This window comes from Apteryx rowi, unplaced genomic scaffold, assembly GCF_003343035.1.
Source record: "Apteryx rowi isolate R43461 unplaced genomic scaffold, aptRow1 scaffold_77, whole genome shotgun sequence".
Classification (NCBI taxonomy): Eukaryota; Metazoa; Chordata; class Aves; order Apterygiformes; family Apterygidae; genus Apteryx; species Apteryx rowi.
The window spans coordinates 2,563,466-2,580,338 of NW_020451060.1; the positions used below are offsets into that span (position 1 = coordinate 2,563,466).

A 16,873-nucleotide genomic window follows, 5' to 3' on the forward strand; every position below is an offset into this window, starting at 1 on the left:
TATTTAAATGAAGTCAAACACAAAAGCTCTTCTGAAACAAAATTATCTTTATTTGTTAAAGTATCTGTATGATGTACAAAGGAAATGACTATAGCTTGCAATACTTAAGGCATAGAGCATTGGGTTTTTTTCTTCCATTGGAAGAACAATGTTTTAAAACTAGAGAATTGTTAGAATGGGACATTAATAGTAGTAATAAAATAATATTAATAAATACTTCACATTCATATAGTCTGAGTTTATAATAATCCAATAATCAAGTTTCACCATTAACTAAATACTTCTTAGTATGCCTTCAGCACACAGGTGGAAGCATCACCTAGTTTACAGGAGAAAAAAAAATTGCATACGACTCATGATGAGGGTTACATGAACCCAGACATATTTCCCTTTGTGCAGTTTCATAGCTGCCAGCAGCAGAGCTCCAGGAGGAAGGGGAGTAGGCAAAAGAATGCAAACGCTGTTTGCTGTAATCTTAGGCCATTAGAATATAGTCTRGTCATTTCCTCCTCTTCTGCTTTCAGATCTACAAAAATATCAACAATAAAATGGTGAACAAGAGTAAAAGGTAAACTGTATAAAATATAAGGATGTTCAACATACTTTGAAACTTCTCCGACATCTCACAGGTACTTAAGTTAAAGGTATCAGCTGTTAAAGCCAATCAAAGAAGCTATTCTCTGGGGGGGAGATGTGAATAGATGTCCCATCAATGATCGTTTGAGGAGCAACTGATAGCACTTATCAGCTCTTGCAGGCATTAATCACAGAATAATCAAAAGTAAATACTCAGCAAAAGCAAGAGCAAGATCTTCACAAGAGGTATGCACTCAAGCCTGCATGGAGCCTTTTAACCCTTCCCTTAACAGGAAGAGTCTCCATTTATAGCCATTAGCACAAGCCGAAAGCAATACCCTCGCTCACATGGGGGGAGAGCAGCTGATTCAATCTGGCACCTTTGCTGCCTCTGAAGCTGAGCTCAGGAGCAGTAAGACTGCTTTTACTGAGCCCAGCCAGGCCTATTAGGTCTTTGCTCCTGTAACAAGCAGCAGTAGGGTTGATTCAGAGTTAACATTCAAGGAAAATCAGCAAGAAAGCATTTAGCTCTTCTGAAGGGTGCTGCTTAGTTGCCACATGTAAGTAGTCAGCAGAGAAGACTTCAAGGCAAAAGTATTTTTGGCTGTGGTTGCAAAGATAGGAATAATTGCTTTTTTAAGCATTTCACATTGCTGGGCTTATATGCTTATTGTGCAGTAGGACATTCCCTGGGGATCTGAGAGGCTCACGTTTTAAAATATGTGTTTTATTCCAAGTGGATGGCAAAACTGAGGAGTTATAGCTTCAGTGCAATGTTCAGATCGCCTCTTCTTTCCCCAAACAAGTCCCTGACARTTTCCTCAGGTACAAGTAAATCTTTGAAGCTATAAAGGTCTGTTGTTTCCTTACCCTGCTAACCTGTGATGTTAGCACAACTGAAGGAGAAGTTACTGTACAGGATGGGAGCAAGTCACCACAGACAGAGGAGGGCAGGAATGTTTTGTACTGGCTTTGCCCCTGGAGATATGTTAAACTCCTACGAGTCATCGCTTAGGAGTATGAAAATGTAGACGTTACCACTGGACACAAATCAGGGCTTATGACTACACATTTTTGTGCAGTGCGCTCAGTCTTAGAGCTCTATATAAGAATATTTTGGAGATTATCATATGGATCTCAATTCAGACCCATTTTCTGCCATTTGTGGGTTAAGTAACTTATGCAAGATCATGTAAGTTTTCAATACTTTGATTTCTCTRATATAATACTGGTTTGTACTTCTACCTTACCAGCTCAACCTAATGATTTTCAAGTATGGTTAATTCTCTCCAACTTAAGGATTTTTTTATGCTTGGATGTAGCTTAGTTACACAAGTTGTTCTGGTTAAATGGGAAGTCATGGACATATGCAGGTTTGCAGAACAGCAGAAACACTTATCATTGTAATTTTCAATTAAAATGGGGGAATTAGTTTCCAACTGCACAGAAATTTTATAAAGATCTCCAAGTATTTTATGTGATGTACTACGCAAGYGACAGCTCTTCCATTTACTGTCTCACTAATGTATTCTCTTAAGCAAGGTAGGCCACTGCGAAAGTTTAAACAGAGCATATACATGGTCCTCCACCTTTGCAAAAGGCAACTCTGTTAAGCGCAAAACAAAGCAGGGTGATTGAACGTGCTGTCCCTTACCGCAGTTGCTGTGCATGATGTCCGAGAGACAGTGCAGGGTACCGTAGCCACACCGGCACAGCCGACAGCCCCGCAGCACCCAGGCGCCATGGGCAACGCTGCCGCAGTTGCTGTCAAGGACAAGGGAGACTTTTTGGGGCATCCCCGATCCCCCACAAAAAATAACCACCTGGAGCAGCTCTGTCCACCTCTGCTTGGTTTGGGTTTGGGTTTTACCTTTGCCGCTCATCGTATTCACAGTATCTGCCGGTGAAATGCTTTTGGCAAGCACAGAAAGTCCCCAGGATGCAGGTCCCTCCGTTTTGGCAACAATGCCTGTTCAGTTTTTTACCTGCAAGACAATATGACCTGTTTTCCCGAGAATTCAGGGGGGCTTCGAACCTCCTCTTTTCCTCACTTGTTCTCTTGGGTTCCTGCAGTTGCCAAAGGATCTTAAGGATGTCTAGTTTTATTGTCTTTAGAGACAATAAAATTAGCTGCCTGTTAGGAGTGTTTGCTCAGTTAAGCCGAGTTTGTTTAGTTAAGGATTAGAAGCAAACTACTAGGGATTACGGGATGGTCAAGAGGCAACGCCTGGCAAGTCCTGCAGAAGCAGCATGGACTCAGGTGAAATATTTTGCTTTGGCGGAGGCAGGTTTCAGTCACACTACGAAACAAGGCTAGTGCTGCTTGTTTTTGAGAGGGGAAGGGGACTTTCCCTCAGCTGTTTCTCAAGTGCCTGGGGCAGAGCTACCAATCTAAATCTTTACGTATCTGCTAGGAAACAAAAATCTGCCCTTGCTTTTTCTGATAGTACTCTTGCCTACAGATATCAAACTGTCTTTTTTCCTGGAAATAAATACTTTTTGGCCGCAAAATATAGCAAATTTTACAAAATGAACAGAATTTAACAAACACTTTGGAAGTCCAAGGGAGCACCCCTTTTTTTAATTCCTAGTATCCTTCTCTATTTTCTATTATCACCATTAAACAGTTTGTAGATAAAAGGTCGAGTTTAAAAGATAAAAAAGATGTAGTTTAAAAGATAAAAAAGATGTAGTTTAAAAGATAAAAGTTCTACCTTAAATCTTTATCACTACTTTGTAAGTGAGCACGAAAATAATTTGAATTGGCTCACCTATAAATTCAACAGGCTGAAATCTGCCAGCCAAGTCAGTGCTCAGGAGAACAGTCAAAGCATTATTGTGATATAATATTTAAAAAAGCAATTTTATGGTTACCTACTCTCTGTAATCCCAGTGAAAGGTACAAATGTCCTGGAATGCTGCTGCTTTCTGCTTTCGTAACTCTGATTCATGTCACTGAGAGTATTTATAACAGTCCCTTCATTTTTAGGCTGTTGCTTTTGTGCTGTGGCATTGACGTTTTCCACATCTTTTTCATGTTCTTCTTTTTCACGGCCTTGACAAGTGCAAATAGGGAAAAGAGGGTAGCTTGTGATGAAGCAATGCTATAAAGGTACAAGAGAAAGATGGGGGGGGGAACATGAAATTTTCCTTACCTTTTCCTAAATGAATGGCCTGCCAGACTAGAGTCACAGTAAAAAGAATTCTATTAAAAAAAAAAAAAAAAGGAGATGAAATTGATTTATGGGATGAAGACACACACGCCAAAACAAAAAATGAAAAAAAATGCTTTTTCAAAGCATTAACAACTATTAATATAGTGCATATCATAAAAATTTTATGCCAGAAGTAGTTTGGATTAGCACATCAAAAATCTCAAATTATCTTGGGAAAAAAAATCACAAGGACACGTACATTACATTTTCTTTCAGAAAGCYGCAGATTCCATATATTCGCTAGTTGACAACCAGACCAAACTGCTTCCTCTGTACGTTTCTAGAACACAACTAGGTTGTTACCAGTGAATTACAAAAGCAGCAAAGGCAAGAAGAAAACATCAGCCTTCATGGGATCTGCAGTTCCAGGCACATTTGTCCCAGTCAGTCTCCCGGCCTGGCTGTCTCCCCCAAAAGCACCGCTGAAAGGAAAGGCCTCCTTGGCCAGCGGAGGTACCTGGCAGGGCAAACACCTTACCTAACGTGATGTCCCCGGTGCATTTTTCTAGAGCCCGAAACGCTAGTGAGATCCCTCTGGCAGCTCGTGTGGAGGGTCCTGAGCCCTCACTGCGGGCTCCTGCGCGCAGCAGTCCTCGCACCCTGCGTGGCACCCGGGGAGGCAGAAAGGAGGCTGGAGGACACTTTTCTCTGTCTTTCCAGCCTATGACAGCGGAGAAGAGACATAGCTCCCAGCGGCACCGCTGGCTGAGCCCTGACTGCGGGGCTGAGAGGCAGTGACCACTTCTCTGAACGGGGGTCCCTGGCCTGCCCCTGATTTACATGCCCTGCTGGCAGGGTGGAGCGAGGTGGGAGCAGCTGCTGCTGGGGGGAAACTTAAGGGCCCATGACTGCAAAAAAGCCCAAGCCAGGAGATCTCAGCTCCAAAGCTTATTTGTTAATGTCAGAAAATACACTGATGCCACATACTGCATGGGAAAAGAAAACGGTAAATTCTACAGAACAGAAGTATGTATATAACGAAATTTAAAAAAAAGGGAAAGAAAAGAAAAGCCCCAGTCCTACCTAAATGTCTTGTCTCCAATACAGTTTGCCATAGATGGCTCTAACTATAAGGTTGTATCACTTTGCAGCAAAGAAAATCCTTAGATAGTGCCTGCATTACAGATTTCTATCAGCAGCACTTCAGAAAACAGCATATGATTCTTGATAGAGTTCTGGTATCTTGCAAGAGCCTTTAATATGCTCTTAAAATAACTTTTGAATTTTTTTCCCACGACAGACCCATTAGTGAATATTCCTAGTCTGTGACACCTAAATTAGACCAACCACATGCCCTGAGTGGTGTAGGACCACTCACACAACCTTGCTACGGTTCAGCAGCTCGGACACAAAGACCTACAGCTGGACAGTGGTAAAAGAGCACCTTTGGGCAGCCTTTTTGTGAACTGCTCCCCCAGAGCACGCATTGCCTTTACCTGAGCTGTAACAGGAAAGGGCAGCGATACAACTTTGTTTCATTGGGGGGGGGGGGGGAGAATGTGGAGGAGGGAAGCTTTTACCAAACTTGTGCAAATCAGGGTGGCACAAACTGCAGCTGGGCTAGCATCGCTGTGCGCGCAGCAGGGATATGGGTCAGACCCTCACTGAAGAAACTGCTGTAGTGGCTAAAGACAGTGTGGTCTCTTGCCATTTGTAACTCCCCACGGTTGATGCTTGTCTGCCTTGCCCCATCTAAGCTAATGGTTTGGAAGTTGCAAACACCCCTCATCCAGTTTGGTATAAAGGTTGGTGCAATTTATAGGGAGAACAGTCCAGACTAAGTCAAGTGGCTTTGCAGTGGGGTTGTTCTGAGGATCTATTCCCTCATGTCTCCTGTAGGGACACTAATCTCTGGAGAGGACAGAGGTACATGGCTGGAGACATGAAACTGCTGTTTCTGCAATAAATGCTTGCTGTCTTATGCTAGCTTTAGCRGATACAGCACTCACAGAGAGGGTACAACTGTTGACTGTAATTGATCTAAGCTCAACTATTTTCTGGTAGATGTAGGCTAACTCCTTTAGCTACATGGTAACTTGTTTCACAGTCTATTTTACATTTGTTACCAATTTAAATTGGTTTACCTAAATTTACTTTTGTTCCAGGCTTGCACTGAAGTACCAGATCTTTTGGAATTAAGTGTCTTTGATGTACATTTGTGCGTAACCAGGTAAATGCTCACTGGAAGAATTTTTATGCTTCCACATGTAGTTAAAATATTTAATACAAAGAATGTCATGATAAAAATCACARTATGTTAACACAGGAAGGAATTTTGTTTCTTCTATCTTAAATTGCAATAATTTTGGAGAGACAGGTTAGTCTTTCACTAGTATACTGTCTGCCTCTACCTGCTATGATTCATGAGGACTTCTGAAGTAAACATATGTCGAGGTTTGGGTACTTGCTTAAATCCTATGAAGTGTGTTCAAGTACTGTCACAAGTATAGATGGCTGCCCCAAATTAGGCCTGTRATGTGTTTCACACAAAATGAAAGAGGTGTCAGGTTTGCATGTATTGACAATACGTGCATGTTTTGAGTTTTATCAGAATATGAAAATATTTCTTTAGGTCAAGCACTTCCAATTCAAACGACACTTATTTTAAACTGAGTTCAAGCCTCTATTTTCTTTAGCTGTAAAATACAGTGTTTGGAGTTCAAAAAGAACAGCCATAGTTAAATTACATTTGTTACTCTTTATTGTATCAGGAAGAAAACATTCAGTTTCAACCTGGTCTAGCTGGTAGTATCACTTTAAGTTACAGTCTGCAGACCTGAAGCGCTGTCATTTAGGATCTAGTTTGCTGGTTTTCCCCTCCCCATAGATTGAAGGCAGAAAAAGTAAACAGAGATAAGTAAATACAGGAGCGTCACACTTGCTGAGCTTTTTAATAAATGCAGTGTCAATATAGCTCTCCTGAAGAGCTTTTCTGGGTATCGGATTCCCAGCTCTGTACTGGGGGTAACTTTCAGTGCCAGTAAAGAAATATTGATCAATTTTCACACCCTGTACCATTTGTTTAAGATCAGAAGTCAGCCCTGTAAATGCAAGAGCTAACAGCCTGGGGAGCCATAAAGCACTTGGTAAACATTGCTCGCTGTGATACCTTGCTCCTTTCTTCCTAAAGCCTCTCCAAAAAGGCACACGTATGTGTGGAGAAGAGGTAAATTGCTAGGAGGCCAATGTTGCCCAACTGTCCTATGGAGGCAGGACTGGTGTGATGCTGAGGAAAAGTGCTGCTGCTTACTGTCGACCATATCTACCAGAAAGCTACTGCTTCTGCCCAAGGATTTGAGAGGAGCTGCAGTAAGGAGAGACGCACCTCTCTTATCAGCTTTAAATAAGATAAGAGTGGAGCCAGCCAAAGAGCTGGCCCTGAAAATTTCAGTCAAGCGCTGTGTACATAAGAGATGGTTAAACATCGGTTAAGTATTAGGAGTCTTTAGTGCTGTTAGTTGCTACAGTAGGTCAAGTGGTCTATATGGATAAAGGTGGTAGGAAAACACAGGGGTACTTTATTAGGCAGTATGACCCTCCTTGTGCTCATCCAGGGCATTGTAGCTCCATAACCTACGTCTTCTGGAACTGATGCCCAACGTGTGAGTGGAGGACTACACTGAAGGATAAAGCACAGTTAACAAGTGATGATTTTTGCTGTATTAGTGTTTCATACCAAGCATATTTATGTGTTGATATTCAGTGTTTCTGAGCACTTTGCAGAATCAATAGATGTCTGAGGACCAGAGGCAGCCATAGGTTAAAAAAAAAAAAAAAAAAGAAAGAAAGAAAAAGAAATGAGAAAGATGAAAACGCATGTGTCCCTGGCTTTCTGGAAGTTGCATGGGAAAACCTGCTCAGGGGTATGGAAAATCAAATGATGGCTGGTGCGGCCAACATGTCTGCTGACTGGAGAGCTTTAGGTTCCCAAATTCCACTTTAGGACTTGGACCAGACTGCTAACCAGAGTGGTGCAGTCTTAAATTAGTTATGTAGAATATGGAACAATGGAAAGCAGCTATCTCTTGGACATTTATTTTTTGGCTTGAGAAACCTGGGAAGCAAAGACTGGGTGAAGTTCAGCTCTCTGTGGAAAGGGCAAAGGTGAGGTGTTCCCACCTGGGTGCTCTCAGGGTGCTTAGCTCATTAATAGCGAGGATGCTGGATGGAAAGACCTAATACTAGGCCAGCCTCAGATTTTTTGTTATTGTTGTCAGCTGCAGCTGCTACATTGAATGTTCTGTTATGTTCTCACAGGACTTTCTCAAGATAGGCTGGCCAGATCGGCTCTTCTACTGTAAGGCATTTTCTGTGGGATCCCTATAGGGGTTGCTTTTGTTACTTCTTTTTCTCAATGTATGTATGAGGTGTAGATATAGGAGTACTCCTTACTGGTTTAAGTGAGTGGTATAAATGCCCTGAGCAGCTTTTCTTATTTCAGGTTAAGAATGGCTTACATTGGACTAGTTTGAATCTGCCAATAATTGACTTGAGGGAGTAAGAAACAGGAAAATAAGATAATCCATGCAGTGATTGGCATCAGTTTAACTAATCCATAGGTTCATGATCAATGTAAGTGGGGATGAACAGCTGATGCTGATGAAAGCATGAGCCCCTTCTGCCTTGCACTATGGTCTGTCTGCTCCACGGCTTCCCTCACACTGCCAGCAGTGTCTGTGCACCACAAGTGAGCCGGAGCAGGGAGTTTATCTGACTGAAAACTCAGATGGCAAAAAAAATGGTTAGTCTCCAGATGGATTATTTCCCTGACACGTTTGCCACATGAATACTAGTGCTGACAGAAGGGGGAAGCAGGAATAAGCAGCTGTGGACACGTGAAGGGCAGCCCCTTTCATCAACAGAGCTGTCCTATACCAAATTAAACTGACTGTGGAATTTGTAAATAGATTTCAGTTCATAAATTTAAATTGTCATTCTCCTCCATAGGAAATAAACCACAGCCTATATATCCACATGATAACGATACCACCTTCTACGTGCTCATCATATTAGCACTGACTAATACAGACAAGTAGAAGAGTTGTCCTGCAGCTCTCTGATGACAGGGATGAAGGGTAGTACAAACAAGATGGGATCTCATCACTAAATGAGAGGAAACAGCTATAGCAGTTGGAGAGAGAACCTTATGTAGATGTGGTACAAAGATGTCATGCCCAAGCAATGCTTTGTCACTGTATATTTATGGAATAAAACCAGCTTTGTAACAGAGCATCCTGTAGATTTTCTTTTTACTGAGTCTAGTGGCTAGTCATTAAACTGAATGAAAAAAATCAATATAATAGTGCAACTGTGTAATGAAAACGAATATATTTCACGTGTCCTGGGTACTGCAAAAGACAATTTATTGTTCTGCTGGGACACGGTGGAAGTGTTATCAGGAAACCCTGGCCATCTTCCTCTGAGGGAAGAGTCCTTTGGCAAATGAACCAATCCCAACACCAAGAGACTCCAAACCTCAGAATTTTTTTTTCTTTTCCAAAAAAATGAAATGATTTATTGAAGAAAGGAGACTACTGAGAAAAGAAGAAGTTTTCCACAATCATTTCATTCAAAGTTTGAAAAGAAAAGATGAGGTTTTAAGTCACCCAAGACTCTGTAGTGAGCCCTAATGTATGTTCACAGGGTCAATACTGTTGAGCTTCTACCACATTTTTGGCTGAATGAACTTCTTCTCCTCCATCATTATACTATCAAGGGAGTGTCCACCATTTGGGTAGCTGTGTGAACATTTCATTTTTAAGAATAGGCTCTTACTAATTGTATAGAGCCTACTGAGAGTCATGTAGTCTTACTGAGGTACCATTTGGGGGACACTTTGTTAGTGCAGTCATGCACTGAAGCTATATCTTTCTTGCAAAATTATCTTAGGTATCTATCTGAAAAACTATCTTTTCCATAAATAAAATGCAATTGCTTGAGTTTAATGGCATATTTTGACCTGGCCTTGTTTGGTGTGGTCAGCTGAAACTGGAGTGAAATTTTCACCCCACCAGTTGATCAACCCTAGCAGTAAAGACAGAAGCAATTCAAAGGTTGAATGGTTGTCAGGCGTCTCCCCTCAGTTTCACCTGGAAATATCAAAGTGTGGCATAGCCTGTTGTTAACAGTTGTTACTACTGCAACTACTGTTGCAGTAGGATATGACCCTAGAAAGCCTACTGGGTTTGTATGGCACGATATTTCATAAAAGCATTTCATAAAAGCCTTGAAGGGACCCAAAACCAGTGGTGGTCCCATAGCCTAATTCAGGGATTAGGACACATATCCCAGACTGCTGTGAATGGAAACTCTGGAACAGATCTTGTCTTTGTCCTTACAACTAGCCAAGAACCCTGGCATTACTTTAGGATGAAACTATGTGTTATAGCTGAGACAATGTAATAGTTTGCCTCTGCTGAAGGGGGTCCTGTGCCCTCCCTTGCACTGGCTCCAGTGGCATTGGGCCCTTTACTCAGCTGAATCCATTTGCTAATCTGGAATAAACCTATCTGCTATTTTTTTGCTGGGTTAGTTTTCTGGCTTAGTGAATTGAATCAGCTCAGCAAGAGGTCCAGCAAGCATCAGAGCTGGCGTGAGGGATGAGGGAAGGGGTGGCTCAGATCCAGGGGCTGAAGGAAAGAGACTGGGAGGATATCTCCTTTTCAGCTTTTATGGGCTATTAGATTACCCTAAACCATAGTGTCTCACTTCACCCTTCTTATTTTTTTTCCTTGAATCCATTGATTCAAATCCAAAGTAGTAGGCAGCATGTATATGTAAAAAAGGCACTTTGCAAAAGTGCATAGGAGTAATGAGATACGTGTAAAAACAGTTATGACACTTCTTGGTGAGTAATCCTTGTAGGCAGCAGGAAGGGCAGGCAAAAATGAGAGATTCAGCAGTTATTTTAATCTGTTGTAATAGTAATTAAATGTCAGTAACAATTAACATATAGACATAATGCGATATAATAATTTGTATTTCTATCAGAAGTAGTTCAGACCTTTCTTTTGTCTCCACTTGATTGCTCCCATTCCCCTGTGCCAGCTCTGGTGTTCACAGAGCCATGCTGGGAGCTAGATTAGAGAACTGGTAAGACTGGAAAAAAATCACTTTTGGTGCATTAGTTTTCAGCCAGATGGGCTCTAGAGTGCTATGATTGCATAGGGAGAGAGCAAAAGTGAACAGCTGGAAGAGGCAGAGGTGATCCAGCCCATTCCTTTTTATGGCAGTATAGCTCTATATGGGATTAAAGTGACTGTAAAACCATGGCCTTAGGGCAAGTTATCAAGACACTGACGACTGCGCAAGCTTTTGCAGCTTTTCAAGGGTGGTGTGATATCTTTCCCAAATTAAGTGTGATGGTTGAAAATCTTAGGAACTGGGAGAGAGAGGTAACATGTTGTTAGCTGGTGGTACCTTGCCTCCATGCAAGGCAGAAGATGCAATGTCCTGCTGAGCTCACAACCTGGAAGCAACAAAGCTTTGACTTCCAGCTCAGCCCTGGCCCAACCATCCAAAATGTGCTGTATGTGCCACCATTCGCAGATGGCTTGTGCTCCAGCTTGCTTTTCCCCAAGAGTGTACTGAAGGACCAGCAGAATTTCTGCCATTACAGTAGGTTAAGGTCTGCTCCATGCTGGCTGGGGAGCTGTTTGAACTGAACTGGAGCTGTGTAGGTGGGCATCTCTAAAATACATCTGTAAACTAGAGTGAGCACACTTGGAACGATGCTTGGGAAAAGCTGCATTTGTCAAAAGAGGCCAATGTTTAATATCTTAATCTAGGCACTCAGAATGGAGAGTGCCATATCAAAAGACAGTTTTGAAAGTTTTTAGCCTGTGGATGTTAGAGGCAGTCTGTGAACTGCTGAGAACACAAAAAAATCCCCTGATAAACATCGAACTAGAAACCGCATGAGTGAGAAATATAAGGATGGTTTTAAGTAGTTAGATCAGACCCAGGGCTACAGAATGAAAGGTGCCGTCACTCTGTCAGCAACAGGTAGCTTCAGTGTGYGGGAGAGCTCTGCGCCAGCCACGGGATTAAAAGGTTGGATGGCAAAAGTGACAGCGGGATATCTACAGATAGGGTCATGCTCTTAGGGAAAGAGCAAATCTCTGCATATGCTCGACTTGGAAATTAGTCTTGTGAGATCACTTTTGGTTTTAGGTAGAGTGATTAGAGATTTAAGAAAAAGTGATTGGTGTTGTTTCCATCTTTTTTCACTGAGCTTAATAACCGGCAGCAAGCTTATAATTGTGTTTGTGCTTACACTGTTACATGGTATTTCTGAAATGTTTTAAGGTCAGCATGATGAAGTATCATTACAAAAGTATAGTCTGTTTGCTCTATGAGCAGACTCTCATTTCAGTAATTCATAGCAATACAACTTTTCAGGGTAAAATGGACCTGCTTTAACCACCTCCCCAAATCTTTCTAACTTGCATGATTTTTCTTACATGAATATCTCAGTAAAAGTTAGTGTGCTATGATTCACACAAAGTCCTTTCGGTCATTTGATTTAAACAGAGTCCTGGGCTTAATCTTTGGTTTATATTGGTTTATACCAATCTGATAGCCTTCTCTGATGGAATGACTGGCTGGGTAGATGAGGGGAGAGCAGTGGATGTTGTCTACCTAGACTTCAGCAAGGCTTTTGACACTGTCTCCCATAGCATCCTCATAGACAAGCTCAGGAAGTGTGGTTTAGATGAGTGGACAGTGAGGTGGATTGAGAACTGGCTGGATGGCAGAGCTCAGAGAGTTGTGATCAGCGGTGCAGAGTCTAGCTGGAGGCCTGTAGCTAGCGGTGTCCCCCAGGGGTCAGTCCTGGGTCCAGTCTTGTTCAACTTCTTCATCAGTGACCTGGATGAAGGGACAGAGTGCACCCTCAGCAAGTTTGCTGACGATACAAAACTGGGAGGAGTGGCCGATACACCAGAGGGCTGTGCTGCCATTCAGAGAGACTTGGACAGGCTGGAGAGGTGGGMAGAGAGGAACCTCATGARGTTCAACAAAGGCAAGTGCAGGGTCCTGCACCTGGGGAGGAATAACCCCATGCACCAGTACAGGTTGGGGGYTGAMCTGCTGGAAAGCAGCTCTGCGGAGAAGGACCTGGGAGTGCTGGTGGACACCAAGYTAAGCATGAGGCAGCAATGTGCCCTTGTGGCCAAGAAGGCCAATGGTATCCTGGGCTGCATCAGGAAGAGTGTTGCCAGCAGGTSGAGGGAGGTGATYCTSCCCCTCTACTCAGCCCTGGTGAGGCCACATCTGGAGTACTGCGTCCAGTTCTGGGCTCCCCAGTACAAGAGGGATGTGGCACTACTGGGGCAAGTCCAGCAAAGGGCTACTAAGAAGATGAAGGGACTGGAGCGTCTCTSTTATGAGGAAAGGCTGAGAGAGCTGGGCCTGTTTAGCCTGGAGAAGAGAAGGCTGAGAGGAGATCTTATCAACATGTACAAGTATCTGAAGGGAGGGTGTCGAGAGGATGGGACCAGTCTCTTTTCAGTGGTGCCCAGCGACAGGACGCGAGGCAACGGGCACAAACTGAAACACAGACACTTCCATCTGAACATGAGGAAAAACTTTTTCACTGTGAGGGTGACAGAGCACTGGAACAGGTTGCCCAGAGAGGTGGTGGAGTCTCCTTCTCTGGAGATATTCAAAACGCGCCTGGATGCAATCCTGTGCAATGTGCTCTAGGTGACCCTGCTTGAGCAGGGGAGTTGGACTAGATGATCTCCAGAGGTCCCTTGCAACCTCAGCGATTCTGTGATTCTGTGATATAGATATTCTGGTACGTGAACTGATTTGTACAGAGTCCRGTGGGAGTATCTGTAGGAATAAAGTTATCTGTGTGTCTAAGGCATGCTGTCTTGCACAGTCAGTTAAAGAGTCTTCTCATGCTGTTCATTGACATACATTTGGTTAACTACTAAGCGTCTGCAAACTGTAAAGCTTTCTCTTTTCCTTTTAAGCTTGGCTATATGACGAAGAAAAGAAACAGTGGCTAGTGAAATGACTGGTGAGAAAATCATGACAAACTTTGCTTAATGGTATTTGTTTTTTTGGACAGCAAAGATATATTGTAGAAACCTAATGCAGAGAAACCCAGAGAAACCTGTTTACTCTGCAGGTTAGGCGTGATTAACACTAGCTTGATGGGACAGTGACTACAGCAGGAACTGGTGGTTACAGCGGGGATGCTTTTAGAGTACTTCCCTGAAGACAAGAGTGTAGAAATAATGTGAGTCAAGTAAAAAGGCATATTGTGAGCAGTTATATAATAGTGTGACTGCTTTATCATCAACCGTATTATGTCCTGAGGAAGAAGTCAGGATTGGTAAATCGATAGGAAGACTTCTCTGGAACACAAACTTTACTTGATAGTAAAGACTATGAAGGGCACAAAACAGGGTGGCAGCTGCAGTTTCACATTGTGATATACGTATCTATATGCATGCATATGTCACTTTTTTGACAGAAAAGCTGATTTTTTTATGAGCTTCTTGCCCTGCTTCTCCTCCCACAGATTACCGTCTTCTTAGTTACGCTGACTGCATTGTTCACGTCATCATTCAAACCAGAACAGTGGAAAGATTCAAGTCTCCAATTATTTCGTTCAAACCCGGTCATTTTACAGATCAAACATAGTGGGCAGCCTCACAAATAGTTGAACTGATATAACTGTATTTAAATGAAACCTTTGTCTGGGTGCTCAGATCCTCTGAATATGGTGCACCTGAATGACTGAAGAATAAAACTGTAAACTAATGCAAGCCCAGTGATTTCCAGCAGTGTTCACTTGTAACCGTTTTAAAGAGGTAGAAAAGGATTGAACCAATTTAATAGATTTCCACTATGTCTTGAGCCTCCAAGCAATATAGGGGCCTGAAATGAGAACACAGTGTATATGTATTTTGTTAACCCAATATTGTTTGGTTACAAATGAAACGAGACAATTGGGGAATTCTAGTTAGCAGTAAACTTCATTCCAACCAATGACAGTAGAGGAAATATCTGCAAATTTGAGTGAAGTTTATAGCTTGAGATAAATAAATGTTTAACATTTATGGTGAAACTTGGCTTAGCTTAATTCATTTAAACTGGCACTTAATAGATGCTTTGGGAACACTTATAAAATCTACCATTTCCTCTGCTAAATCTTCTTATTTTTACAGGGGCACAGATTTCCAGGGGATTATGACAGTTCATCATTTGGAAAACTGCCCTTCATTTCCACACATAAAAATTGACAAGAAAAAAATACTTTCCTCTATTAGCCAATTGTCCTGATGTTTCTCTAGTGGTATAAAACTTCTTTCACAGTTCTAGCCCTGGCTATGTGTGTATTCACAACAGATTAAATCTGTTTAATAGAATAGATTCTGTTTGTGAGGAAAAGTAGGAACATTTGTGGGAGATGAGTGCACACCTGGGGCTAGGTAAGAGGGGGCCATGTAGTCATGGTACCTCCTTCGATACAGACATGTTGTATCGCCTGGTGCTGGTGTTTGTGCTGGTAGGGTTAACATCACCAAAGTGCTCCTACCTTTGGATCCCACAGCAATAAATCTGTATTTGCTTATGCACCTATGTGTCATATATGGTTTTAGCAAATTTATGACTGCCATCTATAAACTCCTGAGAAACCCCCAGTAAGCTAATTTGCAAATCAGATCCAGAGCTACATGAACTAATGATTAGTCTAGCACTGCTTTGTGGCTGTGAAATATTTTAACATCCTGATAATGATCTGATCAAACGCCCACCCATGTGCACCTGACCTTGACCGACTACATCAGAATAATTTCTGTGTGTGTCCTGTTTTCACCAGGATTTTACTTTGAGAGAATCGTCTCCAGGTACCTTGGGTTTTACCTAAAGATACCACAAATAAACATCCACTATGGGGATGGACTATACCCTTTTGTTACCCCTGTGCAGGGCTCGGAAGTTGTTCTTTCTGCACATATTGAGCAACAACATGAGTTTGCTTTGCTCCACATGCATAAGTGAGCAGAAGATCAGGATCATTTTGCTTTTGTACCCCTTCGTGCACCGAGTGAGTCGGGAGACTGGCAGGCATTTATCCTGGTGGTTGAAAGTTCAACAGGACGTCCTGCGTCTAACATCTGCACCAGTCAACACAATTTGCATTTTACATTTCTCCTGGCCGTTACCACTGCTCGGTTTGAGGGCTGTCTGCCGCCTTGGCTAGGATGCTGTTGGGATAGATGCAACCAAATAAGAAAGTCTCTGCTCCAAAAAGCTCACTAGTTACTTAGCTTAACTCCTAGCTTCATGGTTTTAAGTTAACTAAGGAGAAAAGGGAAATGAGTAACTGCCTGTCAAAGCACTAATCTACTAATGACTTCTACTCCTTAATAAGCCTGATGTTCAGTTTGGACATTTTGCCTTCTCTTACACTGAATCTCTCTGTTCTTCTCTCTCCCTCAGACTTGGCCCAGTGCGAGTCTGACTCTTCATTAGGAGCTGATGCTTTTGCAGCATTAAGAGATCTGGGGAAGAGCCTATGACCCTCTGCTCTGCAGATCAAAGGGCCACAACAATATCTCATTTCATCTGGAGCAAGGGCCCCTCAATGAGCCATGCCACATCTGCTCCCTTCCATTCACTCTGTCGCTCTGCTGCTAGCAGGAGAGTTTTATATATACATTAATGTGACAGGGATACCAAGCAGTTCACTTAAAACATATTTTTGGGAGATGATATTAGAAGGTTCTCCCTAAGGGTTTTTCTGCTGCTCTACAGACTTTGCATACTACCCTTCTCCCCAGACTGTGAACAGACTCTGTGTGGATAAATTGCCATCTTAGAAAGAACATCTCTAGAAACTTTTAGCTATGGGTTGCAATATTAGGCAATAAGAGTCGTCTAATGAAGAAATAACACTTTTTTTTGGGGGGGCACTTTATTAAAGCATTGACAAAAAATGGAAAATATTGTACACCCCACAAAAGGGAGGCTTGAGAAGCCAGAGTGACAAAATATAAACCACATACCGTACTGTTATATACACTGCTTACAGCTCACCTTTCTGTTTTTGATATTACATG

The 16,873-nt window shown here is 42.3% G+C and overlaps 1 protein-coding gene across 1 annotated transcript; it reads right to left on the reverse strand.

Annotated features, from left to right (window-relative positions):
- Positions 1 to 401: 401 nt before the first annotated feature.
- Positions 402 to 14,429, reverse strand: LOC112976811 (cryptic protein-like). Its single transcript, XM_026088456.1, has 7 exons — positions 14,331 to 14,429; positions 4,270 to 4,325; positions 3,732 to 3,781; positions 3,455 to 3,631; positions 2,447 to 2,561; positions 2,231 to 2,340; positions 402 to 526 (listed from the first exon to the last, which is right to left on the reverse strand). The coding sequence occupies exons 1-7, from the start codon at positions 14,427 to 14,429 to the stop codon at positions 402 to 404; spliced, it is 732 nt and encodes a 243-aa protein (XP_025944241.1).
- Between the last annotated feature and the right edge of the window lie 2,444 nt (positions 14,430 to 16,873).